This window comes from Rhinopithecus bieti, unplaced genomic scaffold (genome assembly GCF_001698545.2).
Source record: "Rhinopithecus bieti isolate Rb0 unplaced genomic scaffold, ASM169854v2 scaffold_7888, whole genome shotgun sequence".
Taxonomy (NCBI): domain Eukaryota; kingdom Metazoa; phylum Chordata; class Mammalia; order Primates; family Cercopithecidae; genus Rhinopithecus; species Rhinopithecus bieti.
The window spans coordinates 1,957,672-1,973,914 of NW_016805944.1; the positions used below are offsets into that span (position 1 = coordinate 1,957,672).

The 16,243-nt window shown below is 54.5% G+C and overlaps 1 protein-coding gene across 1 annotated transcript in view; it reads right to left on the minus strand.

The window, feature by feature from the left end:
* The window catches only part of PPP1R37 (protein phosphatase 1 regulatory subunit 37), a 54,334-nt gene extending 38,201 nt beyond the window's left edge, over positions 1 to 16,133 (minus strand). Inside the window, 1 exon segment of the mRNA XM_017874381.1 lies at positions 15,532 to 16,133. Coding sequence (XP_017729870.1) covers positions 15,532 to 15,733 — 202 coding nt within the window. The 5' untranslated portion in view covers positions 15,734 to 16,133.
* Between the last annotated feature and the right edge of the window lie 110 nt (positions 16,134 to 16,243).

A 16,243-nucleotide genomic window follows, 5' to 3' on the forward strand; every position in this document is an offset into this window, starting at 1 on the left:
TATATATATATATATATAAAACAAAACCAAAGTTAACTGGTAGTCAAAAGAACGCTCACTAAAACAAGACACCATCTTAACATCAAGGCACCCACATCCAAATAGTATTCATTCAATCATTAAAAAAAAAATCTGGCCAGGCGCAGTGACTCACGCCTGTAATCCCAGCACTTTGGGAGGCTGAGGCAGGCAGATCACCTGAGGTCAGGAGTTTGAGTCCAACCTGGCCAACAGTGAAACCCTGTTTCTACTAAAAATACAACAATTAGCCGGGTGTGGTGGTGCATGCCTATAATCCCAGCTACTTGGGAGGCTGAGGCAGCAGCTTGAGCCTGGGAAGTGGAGGATGCAGTGAGCCAAGATTGCGCCACTGCACTCCAGCCTGAGTGACAGATTGAGACCCTGTCTCTGGCCATGGTTTAAACTAAGAAGCAGAAAAAAAGAGAGAGACTCTCTCTCATAAAAAAAATCTAAAGCTACAGTGTTGACTATGACAACAGAACCCTAGCCCTCAACACTCACTGTCCAACGTGGGCACAGTCGGTATCTGAGACTTCCAATGTTCCTTCCCTTTGACCTGGTAAAATCACCTTCTAAGAATTTTTTCTGAGAAGGCTACCCATGTGATGAACATGAAGATTTATGGACAAGGACGAACATCATTGCATTATTGATGCAACTGAAAACTGGAAAAGACCTAAATGCTCAGCAATGCGGAAATGGCTAGAATGAATTACAACAGCCCAATGATGTACTTTAAATCATGCTTTCTAAAAAAAACAGAAAAATGAAGTGCAAAAGCAGGATATTCAACTGTATCTACAGTATCCTCACAGCTTTATTTTTATCTAGCTGTGGCTGTGAATGTAGCCAGAGAGAAGAGACGGGAAGGAAATGCACTGGCATTACACACTGAAAACATCCCAGGTGGTGCAAATCACTCAGCTAAGAAGTCCTGCATCCGGGATACATATATATAGAACTCTCACAACTCAATAATAAAGGGACAAATTATTTATTTATTTATTTATTTATTTATTTATTTATTTATTTTTGAGGCAGGGTCTCCCTCTGTCACCTAGGCTGGAGTCCAATGCCAAGATAATAGCTCACTGCAGCCTCAACCTCCAGGGCTCAAGCAATCCTCCCACATTAGACTCCCAGGTAGCTGGGACTACAGGCATGAGCCACCAGGCCTGGCTAATTTTTTAATTTTTAATTTTTTTTTTTGAAACGGAGTCTCGCTCTGTCGCCCAGGCTGGAGTGCAGTGGCGCGATCTTGGCTCATTGCAAGCTCCGCCTGCCGGGTTCCCGCCATTCTCCTGCCTCAGCCTCTCTAGTAGCTGGGACTACAGGCGCCCGCCACCATGCCCGGCTAATTTTTTGTATTTTTAGTAGAGACGGGGTTTCACCGTGTTAGCCAGATGGTCTCGATCTCCTGACCTTGTGATCCGCCCGCCTCGGCCTCCCAAAGTGCTGGGATTACAGGCATGAGCCACTGCGCCCGTTCAATTATAGAGATGGGATCTCACCATGTTGTCCAGGCTGGTCTTGAACTCCTGGGCTCAAATGATCTGTCCACCTTGGCCTCCCAAAGTGCTGGGATTACAATTGTGAGCCACTGTGCCTGGCCCCCCCTTTTTTAATAGAGACCAGATCTTGCTATGTTGTCCAGGCTGGTCTCGAACTCTTCAGCCTCCCAAAGTGCTGGGATTACAGGCATGAATCACTGTGCCCCCAGCTGGCTCAATTTAAAATGGACAAAAGAACTAAAAAGACATTTCTCCAAAGAAGATACACAAGTGTTCAGTAAGCATATAAAAAGATGCTAAGGCCGGGCGCGGTGGCTCAAGCCTGTAATCCCAGCACTTTGGGAGGCCGAGACGGGCGGATCACGAGGTCAGGAGATCGAGACCATCCTGGCTAACACGGTGAAACCCCGTCTCTACTAAAATACAAAACTAGCCAGGCGAGGTGGCGGGCGCCTGTAGTCCCAGCTACTCGGGAGGCTGAGGCAGGAGAATGGCGTAAACTCGGGAGGCGGAGCTTGCAGTGAGCTGAGATCCGGCCACTGCACTCCAGTCCGGGCGACAGAGCGAGACTCCGCCTCAAAAAAAAAAAAAAAAAAAAAAAAAATGCTCAACATAATCAGCCATAAGGAAATGCAAATCAAAAGCACAACGAAGCCTGAGCAACATAGTGCAACCCCATCTCTACAAAACAATTAAAAGTAAGAAAATCAGCCAGGCGTAGTGGCTTGTGCCTGTGGTTCTAGCTAATTTGGAGGCTGAGGCAAGAGGATCACTTGACCCTGGGAGGTGGAGGCTGCAGTGAGCTAGGATTGCATTACTGCACTCCAGCCAGGGCGACAGAGCAAGACCTCATCTCAAAACAAACAGACTGGGCGCTCACGCCTGTAATCCCAGCGCTTTGGGAAGCTGAGGTGGGTGGATCATTTGAGGTCAGGAGTTCAAGACCAGCCTGGCCAACATGGTGAAACCCTGTCTCTACTAAAGATACAAAAAAATTAGCTGGGCATGGCAGCGCATGCCTGTAATCCCAGCTACTTGGGAGGCTGAGGCATGAGAATCGCTTGAACTTGGTAGGCAGAGGTTTCAGTAAGCCAAGATCCTGCCACTGTACTCCAGTCTGGGCAACAAGAGCAAAACTCTGTCTCAAAAATAACAAAAAAACAAAAACAAAACAAAACAAAAAAACAGCTGGAGGGGTGGCCGAGGAGAGCAGCAGGAGCCTGGATCCCAGTGTCAGGGCATCCTTGGGTAAGTGCCACCCCTCTCTGGTTACCCCTCCACCCCTGAGATGAGAAAAGGGCTGGTGCCAGCTCTGGATTCTTTTGACTGCACCAGAAGGCAGTAAGCACAAGCACCTGGACCTAAGAGCTGGTGGTAGGACATTCAGTCAGATGGCCCCGCCTGCCGGTGCCTGCTCCACCCCAGGACTAGACAGGATCAGGCCACTGTCAGACTTGGGCACTCTAAGGTGGGCTCCATGAGGGCGTCATCCCTCGGCTCTGCCAGCACCAGCCCCAACTCCATTTTAATGAACAACATTCACTGAACTGCTCTGTGCCTGGAGCTGTGCAGGGGACACAGCAGGGACCGAGACAGCTCCGGCCCTGACCCCCTGGGACTTGTAGTCCAGTGGGGAACACAGGTCCAGGCACAGCAAGGAAGGTGGCCCTCCAGGGAAACGGAGCACTGGCTGTTCATTGTGATCACAGCAGACAGAACCAGGCCAGGAAGCAAGGATCCCAAGCCTGAGACAGAAGGAGAGTGAGAACAGAGTCATGGAGGCTTGGCTGGGTGGCCAGTTGCCCCTGACACCTGTGACACGTGGGTCACAGGGAATGGGGAAGTAGGTCACCTGCCACAAAGGTAGAAGGCAGATCAGTTACCAGAACCTTGCCTGCCACTCCATGACTGGGAGGAGGCCCTGGGATCCACTCACTCCCTAAATGGTGCGGTGTCCTACAAAGGCAAGTGTCCTGGCCTATGACCCCCAGCAACTCAACAGAAAAGACAGGCCTGTTTGCCAGTCCTGCGCTGCCATTCCCACCAGGCTGGCAGGGGGGACACCAAAGGCAGGCTTGGTACTCCCCTCCGTAAAGCTCCTCCTCCTCTCTGCCCACTTCCTTTTCTCGACCAGGGACTCTCTGAGCTGCTCATGGCAAGGACTAAGACCCAGCATTGTATGCCACTTCCTTCTCCACCTGCCATATTTGCATGGCTGCCCAGAGCCAAACCCAGTGCCACATGGTCTGGGCACTGGGGAATATACTGGCACCAAACCCAACCCACCACTGCCTGGTGATGCTTCCAGTCCGGGGCCGAGAGTATCCGCAGGCCCGCCGATAAGCAGATCACTGGCCACCTGATGGAGAGCCCATTAGGAGGGCCAGGAAGGAAGGGTTTGCTGGCACCTGAAAGATCAGCCAGAGCCAGGTATGGGTGGGGCCAGCCTTCCAGGAGAGGATGTGGGGAGCTGCCTGCATGTTCTAGGACTGAAAGGAATCCACGATGGCTTGAACCCAGTGAGTGCATGGCAAGGTGATCTTGGTCGTGGCTGGCGATGGTGGCAGGAGCCAGGTTATACCTGAGCTTCCTAACCTGTTGCAGGGACGATGGATCAGAGGGAAAGGCAGCAGGGAGGTCACAAAGTGTGATGTGAAACAGGAATAGCAAAGTCTGCTTTTCAAGAATGCTGTGGCTGCTAGGTGGGAGGCGGGCTGGAGAGGCAGCAGGAGAGCCATCGGGAGGCCCTTCCACCTGGCATGGTGGGGACAGCAAAGTGGAGGCAAAACAGATGCTGGTTGGCAAGGAATGAAGAAATGAATGCAGGAAAAAGTGACTCAGTGAACAAAATCTTCCTTCCCCACACCCTATGCTCCCCGACTGTCCTGAGCCCCGTGCCTGGGTTACAAGGGCTTTGCGGCGTCCGGCCTGGGTGCCCATCAGCAGTCCCACTTTGCCCGGAGTCCCTGAGGTTCCTGGAGGCGTTCAGTGGTTCCACTCCTCCCAGGAGCCAGATGGACAGGATGCAGTCCTCTGCAGCGCTGGTTCAGGGAGGGGAGATGGGCCCAAACAAGTAACAACAGAGCGAGGAGGCGCCATGGGAACCCAGAGAGCAGAGCAGAGCTTTGTCAGGGGATTAGAGAAGGGCTTGCCTAGGAGGCAGCGCGGGGCGGGTAACGGGAGTTGGTCAGGAAGGGCAGGGGACTAGCGAGGGGCCTGGCGCCTACGCTAGGAGGCTGGATGTTCTTTGGGAAAGGCCTCCCACACCAGGCCCAGGGGTGTGGACTTTGTCCTGTAGTTACGGTGGAGCCCTGGGGGCTTTCTGAAACAGAACAGAGGATCAGAACCATTCAAGCTGCCCGGCTAGAACCGAGCTGCTCCTCTACTACCTGTGTGGCCTTGGCACCTCTGTGAGCTTGTTTCCTCCTCCAAGATTAACGATGCGTTTAAAGAGCTTCGCCCTGGTAAGTGCTCCATAAATGGGAGCTGTGAGTACCAACACCTCCATCACCACCACCAGGAGGCATGACCCCTGCAGAGAGTCACTTCCCTGCAGCGTGCTTTCACCTTTTGGCAGCCCCACTCTCCCACCCTCCCTCCCTGTTGTCCTGGGGAACCAAGCGAGTTCAGCTGTGACAGTCCTTTGCTTTGCAAAAGGGAAGGCTGCACAGGACGCAAGCAGCTCTCCACTACATCACTGACGGCAGCTGGTGAAAGCCTCGGAGACCGCGGAGAGAGGGAGGGGTGGGTGTGAAGGTGGCACACGAGTCCGACCCCGGTGGGTCTCAAGCGCCAGCTTGCTAGAGGAGCCCGCCCACCTAACCAGGGAACACATTCCCAGCTGGAACCCAACCAGCCCTGAGGGGAGCATCTGACTGCAGGGCTCCCGACCCAGGCTTCCGCTGCGAAGGGAGATGGGCGCTCGGCAAGTCACATGAGCCGTGCGGCTGTCAGCAGACACTTCCAAACCTCCACCCCCAACTTGAGGCAACTGCTCAGTGCCAGCTGCCTAGAGGAAGGGAAGGGGTGAGAACAACTTTTGAGTGCCTACTGTGTACCTCCATCCACCACCAATTCATCCAGTGTGACAGCCTGCGGAGGGCCAGGCACCATAGAGGGTGCTGGAGACACAGGTGAGCCAAGACAAAGATGGGTCCTGCCTTCACGGACCTTCCTACTCAATGTAGGAAATACCCAAGCATGATGGATCTCTCGAATTCCTTTTGGCACCCAGCCTCTGAACCCCCTTCCTGCAATTAGGGAACCCCCTCCACATCTCCCACCTCCTCTAAGCTGAAACAGCAGACCCCAGTCTTCTGTGTGGCTCCAGTCCAGGAGTCCAAGTGGGCTCAGCCCCAGAGGAGCTGATGTAACAGGAGCAGCATCAGCTAGACACTGGATGTACGGTGTGCTCCTGCTGGCGTGGGCCCCAGGCCTGGCTCTCTGGTCTTCCCAGAGAGTCTAAAAACTTTGAAAGAGAGTCCTCATCTGGCAAAATGGCTTCACAAATGGGGAAAGTGGTCCAGGGAGGTCAAGGGACTTGCCCAAGGTCACACAGCCCAAGTGTGGAGGAGCCGAAATCACACTCAGGCAGATGATCCTACCCAGATGAGGCAGGTTGGCCCCACCTGCCTAACCCTTACAGCCCCAGGAGGCAGGAACCAGTCAAGTTCAGGGCAGCGGCCACCTCCTTCAACTTTCCCATGTCCTCATGAACACCTGCAACAGCCAGCTACTGTTCCAGCTGCTTTCCAAGTAGAGGCTAATTTAATCATCAATCCCCATACAAATGGGGACACTGAGGCAAAGAAGGTGGGTGATTCGCCCAAGGGCAGAGCTGGGACTGGCACCCGGGGGCTCCTGCACTTCCTCCTGGGTTACTGCCATTTCAGACACGGAACGAGGCCCGCTGCGGGCTCCAGTCTCCTCCCGGAACCCTTGGGCCAGACGTGATTTAGAATCAGAATTTTCTGGATTTTGTAAGACTGACAGGACACTGATATTGCACTAAGCCACCAGAGGGGTCTGGGATGGTCTGTAGAGCTTTCTGGATCTGGGTACTGTGAGACCTGAAGGGACTCTGAAAGTGAGGTCACTGGAGGAGGTCACTGGACTTCACAGCCCACACGCCTCCCACAGCCCATGCAGGGGCAGGATGTCCCAAGCAGGCCAAGGACAAACTGGCTTGGGGAGCACGAGGGAAGGGACTCAGAGACCCAAGGAGAGAAGGGAAGGGGAAAAGCAGTCATCTCAGAGGTGCTATAGGGAACAGTGGCAACGGCAAACCTGTTGGTGGAGGGAGGGCTCAGAGCAATCTGAAGAAGAATCAACGAAGTCAAGTGTCAACTATTAGCCAACATGAGGCTAAGCTAAGCCTATAGCCTCTGGGCTAGTGGCTCACGGCCCCTCCCTGGTCTCCCTGTCTCAGTCTCACCCCATTCATGTTACCCCCACCCAGGGTTCTGTTAAAAACACTCACTATGCCCCTCCTTTTTTCTTTTGAGACAGGGTCTCGCTCTGTCACATAGGCTGGAGGGCAGTGGTGTGACCACAGCTCACTAAAGCCTTGACCTCCTGGGCTCAAGTGATCCTCCCACCTCAGCCTCCTGAGTAGCTGGGACTATAGGTGCACACCACCATGCCTGGCTAATTTTTGTCTTTTTTTACAGAGAGAAGGTCTCGCCATGTTGCCCAAGCTGGTCTTAAACTCCTGGGCTTCAGCAATCGTCCCGCCTGGGCCTCCCAAAGGGCTAAGATGACAGGCGTGAGCCCCCCACACCCAGCCCAGGCCCTTTCTTAAGCCCTCTGGAGCTCCCTGCTAGCGCAGCCCATAAGGCCCCACACAGCAGTCTCTCCTGCCTCCTCCAGCCTCACCTCTGACCCGCCTGCCTCCACCTCAACTAAGTCTGGCTTTTTTCTGTTCTTCAGACGTACCAGGCTGGTTCTCTCTGCCTTCCACCCCTGGTGCACACCTCCCGCTGCTCCTCACCTGGCTAACTGCTGGATTTCCTTGTTGACATCCCTTCTAGGAAGCTGCCTCTGCCCTGCCCTCCTGCACACCCTGTGAACCCTCCCTAATCTGAGTCCTCGGCAGCCTGGTTTGTTGATAATTCTTTACTGTGTGTCTCCCTCACTTGACCGTGACCCCCACGGAAGCACGGACTGGGCCTGTCTTCTGCCCTGACTCGCAACACGTGTCACTGCCATACCATGCTGAATGCATGACTGGTTACGGGGTCACCAAGTCACTCATGCAGCAAGAATATATTGAGCGCCTACCACGTACCAGACACTGTGTAGCACAGGAGGAACACGTCCCAGAGGCCAAGGGTCAGAACAGCGGGCAATGCCGAGGACAGAGGCGCAGCACAAATCTCCAGGGGCTCAAGCTGTCCACGAACCACAGTGACCCCCTCCTGCATGCCCACCAGGCTGGGCCCTTACCCCACCTGTTTCTATTTCTCATCCCTGCCACAACACCACAAAGCCAGCACTGTCACCTCTATCTTATAAACAATTCTGGGTTATAGATGAAGAGACTATGCACCCTGCACTGAACACGGCCACTTGCCTCCAAGCACTCAGCTGCCACACAGGGGTTATTGTGCAGGCTTCGGCGCCAGGCTGGCTGCCTGGGTTTGAATCCCAGCTCCACCACTTACCGGCTGTGTGACCTCAGGAAAATTACTTTACCTCTACAGGCCCCATTTCCTCATCTATAAATTGGGGCAAACAGCACCTGCCTCCTGGGGTGGCTGTGATATCTAAATGCGATAATACAGGAAAGGCACTTAGACCAGTGCCTGGTACAGGCACGTGGAAGGCAAGGACTGATGACAACTAAGGTCAGCCAGAGGGCAGGGATTTAACCTGCCCTGCCCCCATGCCCCACTGCAGCAGGCGGCCTGCCCAGCTTGAATTTCTGCAGTTACCTTAAGGCAAGCATTTCAATGCTCACCTATTAATTTGCTCCAAAACAAGTCTTTGAGGTCAATGCCAGCCACCCCTGAACTGAGGTCTGAAGGCAGGCTTGGGACTGAGTGATGGATGGCGGAGCAAAGCACACAGACAGCCAAGCGAGGTTGTCAGAACGACCCGGGGAGCTTTTTGTAAAAACAGGTTTCTGGCCTTCACGCCCAGTGACTGCTCCAGCTGCAGCCCATCCAACACAGGGCATTTGGCCCCACGGTTCCTAATCCTCTTGGAGCCGGATGCCTATGAAGGTTCGCAGAGCCCCAATACTCGCTCCCAGAAACACATGCACATGCACTCCCGCTGACGCACTCAATGCTGGTTACTGAGTGCCAGCTGGGGGCCAGCTTCGCGTACTCTTCCGGGAGTCAGAATGGGCCCTAAAGCCTGTCTGTAGGTCCCTGAGGAAGAGCCCTCGTCCTGGCACCAACTGGATTAACTACCACAAAAAGGTTTCCTGTAAATCCCACCATAGGGTGTTTGATCAGAGGAAAGCACCCCATTCCTTCAGACATGTGTCCCGTGCCCGAGCCCTCCTGTGTGCTAGACTAGGGTCACAGAGGTGACTCACACACAGTCTTTGTCCTTGAAGGGGGAAACAGATGCGAGCACAGGCACAAGGAATCAGGCAGCCCACCTGCTTGTGCAGGCACAAAGAGCGGCGAGTCACAGTGTGCAAAGGGCCTGGGAGGGCAGAGGACAGGCACCGGCACAATAGTACCGCTAACCCGATCGTGTTCCAACAGGGCGGGGGCTGGGGCGGTGGAGCCCCCACTCCAGAGGAGACTCAGGCTTAGGGAGGAGCTGCGACTTGTCCAAAGTCATCAGCCAATGTAGGCAGAGGCTGGGACTAAAACGGCCAGTGTGGAATCTTAGTACCCCTGCTGCCTCTCCTGCTAGTGAGCTGAAACATGCTGATTTAGTTTTAGCTCAGAGAGGCTGGGCAACTTGTCCATGGTCACACAGCTTGGCAGGCACAGTTGGGCCTGGAGGTCAGGGACTGCTGGAGCACGCAGCCTGGAGGAGAGGGCCCCTGAGAGAAAGCAGGGATGCTGACGCGGGAGACTGTAGGGGAAAGAGGAGTACAAACATACAACACAGACAGGAAACAGAAACGAAAGGTTAGGGCTATAGGTGCGGGCAGAGGAGCAGTGATGATGGGAATAACAAGGGAGGCATTTGCTGAGCATTTACTATGGATCAGGCACTGTGTTCTCTCACTTAATCCTCCCAATCACCCTATGAGGACATACTTCTGTCAGCTGCATTTTAGACACAGAAAAATCGAGGCAGAGAGAACAATCGCCAAAGTCACGTGGCTGCTCAGTGGCAGGGTCTACTTGCCAACTCCAGCAGCAGGAGGTGGAGCTGGGCCCAGATGGAAATCTGAGCAGATGCATCAATCCCCCTTGACCCCATTCCCTGCTCCCTAGCAGCTCCACCACGAATGCTAAAGCAAGCTGGTTCTCTAACCCAGGGCCTCTTTCCACCACTGACAGATGCGTGTCTACCTGTCCAACCTGTTTCTAGGGCTAAATCTGCAGCACGGGTTTCAATAGCAAACAGTATGGCATTTCCATGCCATAGGATCCGCATTTAAGAACACCCTGCCCCCACCGCTACCTCTGCCCTCCAAAGCTCAGGTGGCCAGACATGGTAGCATGCCTGGACCCCCTCACCCTGCCCTGCAGACACCTTGACTTCACACAAGGAGCTTCCTGGTGGGCAAACCCCCAACGCACACACACTGGAGGACTGATGGTCAGGGAGCAGGGAGTGAGTCACCAGCAGGACTGGAGGAGGGGAGATGAGTCTCCCGGACTGTGGCTGCTGTCATGTGCTCTCATCACAAGTCCCTCTCACATGCCTATCTTTCCAACCCCACAGAGTTCAGCTGGGGCTGGGGAGACCAGCCGAGCCTCAGGTCATTCCTGCAGTTTGGCCTAATGGGTTCCTTGTGTAAGTCTGGCCTTGGCCTTCAGAAGAGCTGAAGGGTCTGCCACAACATGACGGGGTGCAGTGCAGCCAGCTAGCCCCGCTCCCCACGGGCACCCAAGCGCCCAGCCTGACAGTGCTGAAGCAGCCTCTTTCACTCACGATCCCCAGCCTGCCTTCTCCCGGAGCTTCCCTGCCCATCTCCACACACCTGGCTGTGGCTTGCTGAGGGTGCCAGGTTCACCCTATCCTCTGACATCCTGGTGGTCTGCAGGGCAGGATCACTGGCCCTGTTTTACAGGTGAGGAAACGCAATGCTCTGCAAGAACCCATGCTTGCCAGAGGCCACAGAGCACGCTGCTGCCCCGCTGGTGTCCCCATGCCAGGCTGCTCGGGCCCCTGACATACGGCTACATGTCACTCTGCTAGGTGGCTTCCAGAAACCACCAGGCCTCATAGGCCCACAGGCGCTCATTCAACAACTGAGTGTCCTTGAGGAAAGCGGAGAAGGGGATGGACTCGGCCTCTGCTCTCCCATTCCAGCGCGGAAGAGACCACCACCAAGAAAACAAGCACGCAACAGAACATCAGATGTGTTCATATAATGAGGAAACGGCAGCCCCAGCAGGCGGAACCCCACTGCGGGGGATGGGAATCCGGAAAGGATGAGCCTGCGCAGGCTCGAGACCCTCCCTCACAATCCCCCTCCTCCAGATCACCTCATCTCCAGGAATCCCCAAACCCTGAGCCCCTGAAGGGCCTGAGGGAGCTCTTACCCTCAGGTAGACACCCCCGACAGCTCCCACCCGGCTGGGTCACCACTCGAGCCCCAGGGGCAAGGCTCTGCTGGAGGAGACCCCTGCACTGGGGCCCCCCCAGTGCTGCCTTCTCCTCACCCAGGGGCGCTCCTCCACCCCTGGCCTGGGCAGCACTCCACTGCTAGCATGGCACAACAGCTTCCGGATGACTGAGTCTCCCCAATTCAGACCCGTCAGCTCTTCTGTCACCCCTTGGCCTTGGGGTTACGCCACCTTGCACTAAGTTCACAGCTCAAATAACACCCCCGTCCCTCCCCAGTTTATGAGATTGATGCCAACAAATCTCCCACCTTTGTTCCAAGACCAAGCAACTCCTCCTTGCAGTCCCCCGGCCCCAGACCCTCTGGCCTCTCACTTGGGTCTCCCCTTACACCCACTTTCTGTACCACAATTCCTCTTCTACACCCTGGCAAACCCTCCACCTCCCACAGCCCCATGGCCAGTGAACCACTCCACTGTCCTCCCCAGCATGGAGCCTATTCCGTGTTCCTTGCTATTCCCAGGCCCTTGGGTTTTCTGTCCTGCAAATCCTATTGTCCAAACTCACCAACTTCACCAGTGACCCCTCCCCTGCCCAGGCCCAAGATCACCCAACTCCTCACTGCCAGGGCAACTTCTCAAGCCCTCCTCTCTACCAGGATGGACCAATTCTTCCAGTCCAGTTCAGGCCATCACCTCTGCAGCTCAGACGCACGGACTCCTCCGGAGTGTGAGTCCCGACCAGGCCTTACTGCCCCTCTCTCAACCGCTGGAATGAGAGACTCCCCCAGCCGGGAGAGTGTTACCTGCTCTACCCCTTACCCAGGATAGACCAACCAGCACCCCTCCTCTAAACTCCTCTCAGCCAGGCTCCAACTGCCCGTCTTTTCTTGACAGACAGCCTTCTGACTCTCCAATTTTTTCACTGTCTCTTCGAGACTGTACATGAAAACAGACAAACAAACAAGCAAAACACAAATCTGCCTGGATGACAGCTGCTATTTACGTGGCAGAAATTTATGAGGACTATCTGACTTCATCCTCACAACTATCCCATGGTAAAATTTAGCACCTCCATTTGCAAAGAAAGAAACAGAGCCTTGGAGAGGAAACGTGGTTTACTGAATGAAAGCCAAACCTTTTCTGGGGAACTGCGGACCAGGAACTTTACCCCCCAATGCCCAATCTGTGCCAGACTCTCTTGCTGCCCTCACCCTGACCCTTCAGCCCACAAATTAACCATCTTCCTCCTCACCCCTCACTCCAGGCCCATGCACTGACTGCCAGCTCTCTTCTCTCCTGGAAGCCTCTGAAGCAGCCACATCCAGGCCCCACCCTATGCATGAACTCCTCTACACCAGCCCAAGATGACCAACACTGTCTTAATAACAATGACTGCCATCAAGAACGCTCACCCTATCTGATTCCTTTCCATATGTGACCTCATCCAGTCCTTGCCTAAATCCCGTGGCAAGAGTATTGCCACCTGCTTCACAGACGGGAAGACTGAGGCTCAGAAGTTAGGTAACCAGTCCGAGGTCTCAAAGGATCTGACCTGGAGCCTCTGCTCTTGAAACACCCTGCTCTGCCTCTCCAGGTCTTTCCCCTTCCTGCTCTGACTGGATACCACGCTATAGCCAGGGGCCATTCTGACTGTGGCCCGGTCCCAAACTAACCACCTATGCCTGGGGCCTAGAGCCCAAGGAGTTGGCTGGCTCCCAATGACAAAAGTCTTTTTTTTTTTTTTTTTTAAGACAGGGTCTTTGTCACCCAGGCTGCAGTTCAGTGGTGCAATCACAGTTTACTGCACTATTGACCTCCCGGGCTCAAGTGATCCTCCCACTTTAGCCTCCTGAGTAGCTGGGACTACAGGCATGTACCACCACATCTGGCTAATTTTTGTATATTTTGTAGAGACACGGTTTCACCTTGTTGCTCAAGCTGGTCTTGAACTCCTGGGCTCAGGTGATCCGCCTACCTTGGCTTGACAAAGCGCTGGGGTTACAGGCATGAACCACGGCGCCTGGCCCAAAAGTCTTAATTTAACCACTGTCTCTCTAAGAATAACTAGCCAACTTAGCCGGGCGCGGTGGCTCAAGCCTGTAATCCCAGCACTTTGGGAGGCCGAGACGGGCGGATCACGAGGTCAGGAGATCGAGACCATCCTGGCTAACACGGTGAAACCCCGTCTCTACTAAAAAATACAAAAAAAACTAGCCGGGCGAGGTGGTGGGCGCCTGTAGTCCCAGCTACTCCGGAGGCTGAGGCAGGAGAATAGCGTGAACCCGGGAGGCGGAGCTTGCAGTGAGCTGAGATCCGGCCACTGCACTCCAGCCTGGGCGACAGAGCAAGACTCCGTCTCAAAAAAAAAAAAAAAAAAGAATAACTAGCCAGCTGGACACGGTGGCTCATGCTTGTAATCCCAGCACTTTGGAAGCCTGAAGTGGGCAGATCACCTGAGGTCAAGAGTTCGAGACCAGCCTGGCTAACATGGTGAAACCCCATCTCTACTAAAAATACAGACATTTTTAGCCAGGTGTGATGACAGGTGCCTGTAATCCCACATACTCAGGAGGCTGAGGCAGGAGAACCAGCCTAAGCGACAGAGGGAGACTCCGTCTAAAAAATAATAATAAGTAGTAACAAGTAGCCAAACTGTCATTCATGATGGACTCACTGTGTATTCGGTTTCCAGTTACCATGTTTCCCACCCTCACATCAAAGCCACCAATTCCTCCACTGTCCACAGACTGGCAACAGTTTCTCCCCTTAGGTAGGGCTGGCAGATCAGCTTCTACAGAACCATGACCAGTCTGATCCCTCACTTCATGGGCTCCACCCCAGGAGGACTGATAGACTTCTCCAGCACGAAATGGACTCAACACTGCCCTGCATGTCCCAAGCGACTTTCCACCTTCCCAGCCCTATGACTCCAACACTCCTTTCAGCTCCAACACTGACCTGACCCTCTCCAGTGGGCCAGTCCCCTCTCCCAACACTTCAAGCCGCCAAACTTCTTCAGTTGTCTCACCTGCTACTGGCCAGCAACTCCAATTCCTGACTTGATAACATCCCCCAATTCTTTTTTTTTCTTTCTTTGAGACGGAGTTTTGCTCTTGTCACCCAGGCTGTACAATGTCATGATCTGAGCTCATTGCAATCTCCACCTCCTGAGTTCAAGCGATTCTCCCTGCCTCAGTCTCCTGAGTAGATGGGATGATAGGCGAGCACCACCATGCCCGGCCAATTTTTGTATTTTTAGTAGAGATGGGGTTTCCCCATGTTGGCCAGGCTGGTTTTAAACTCCTGACCTCAGGTGATACACCCACCTTGCCCTCCCAAAGTGCTGGGATTATACGCGTGAGCCAATGCACCTGGCCATCCCCCAATTCTTTCTCAAGAAGGAACAAGAGGACCCTTCCGTAGCCATGCCCCAAACATCCTCTGCTCCTGAATGACTGAGAACCTTCCTTCTGCTTCTCTTTTTGTTGGAGGAGGAGGCTGCGGTAGGCGTTGGCTTTTCTTCTTAATACCACATTGCAGCCGGGGGCGATGGCTCACGCCTGTAATCCCAACACTTTGGGAGGCCAAGGAGGGAGGATAGCTTGAACCCAGAAGTTCGAGACCAGCCTGGGCAATGCAGTAAGACCTCCTCTCAATAAAAATGAAAACATAAAAGCCACACTGCCTCTGACTCAACCAACCACAAATGGACCACCACCTGTGCTCTTCTTCTGGGACCTTACCTTGACTCCCTTTTTACCAAGTCTTCTATAGCCACAGTCCAAGTTTATATTTCTCCCTCTTTCCAGCCAAAAAGTGGCCAACACGACCACTCCTTGCCCCGAGACTTGCAGACCAGCAACTGAACCATTTTTTACTCCCACAGACCCATCAAACTCTTTCAACTGCCCTTTCGGGGCCAGCGTTGACCCGCTCCTCCTCCCGACTGCTCTTTCTCTCCTTCTCTGGTGGAACTACGAACGCAAAGGCTGCCACACTCTACATCTGACAAACCACCAAACTTTCTTTAATTGCTCATCGTTTTAAACCCTAAAACGATCACCATCTTTGTCTCGGGTGGGTGGGGTGCGGCAGAAAGCACATACTTTTCACCTTCCCAACTCCATAGTCACACCCTCTCTAACAGATGCCGGTTCTAAACTGACGACTGTCCCCTTATTCACCATTAGGTGCAATCTATTGAACGCCACCTCTGAGCCGGGCCCTGCACCGATCCCTCCCGACTCCCGGGTCCCCCTCGAGCCCGCCCCCGCTTCACCCGCGGTAGCTACCATGTCTCCAGGGGTCTTTGGGCTCCACTGCTCCAGACACGATATCCTCGTCGGACGGGAACGTGACGCGCTTGGCTGCAGCCTTGAGGCGCCCATCGGCGGGGGGCGATGCGGGGCTGGGAGACCCGGCCTCGGCAGGGGCCTCTTCAACGTCGCCGTCCGCGCCCGGCACGGGCGGCGCCTCCTGCGGCGGGATCTCCATAGCCGCCGCCGCCTCCTCACGGGGGCCCCGGGGACATGCCCCGGGCCCCGGATTTGTCTCTCCGGGCCCGCCCGCCGTCCCGGGGCATGGGCTCCGCCACTGCTTCAGGCGCCGCCTCCGTCCGCTCTCCTAGTCGTCGTAATCGTCGCCGCCGGGAGCCCAAGCGCGCCTCCGCCGAACCCCGCGCGCGCCTGCCCGTTCGTAGTCACACTTTCGCTCTAGGCTGGCGAGCCCACCGCTTACTATAAGAAGCAGAAAATCGATTTCAGCGACTTGCAGGTAGAGTTGTCCCGCGAGTGACATGAAGAGAGAAACAAAGGGCAGGAAGGGCCACTGAAAAAAGAAACGTGAGCAGCGAATCTGCAGAGCCAGAACTGCAGACTATGAGGGGAGGGGCGAGGTAGACGCCGTCTCCAAGAGCAGCGCGCAAGCGCGAAGCTGAGCCCACGCCTCCCCGCCTGAGTCCAGATAACGAATATTCAGCTCCCGCACATTCGTCAAGAGCCCGGG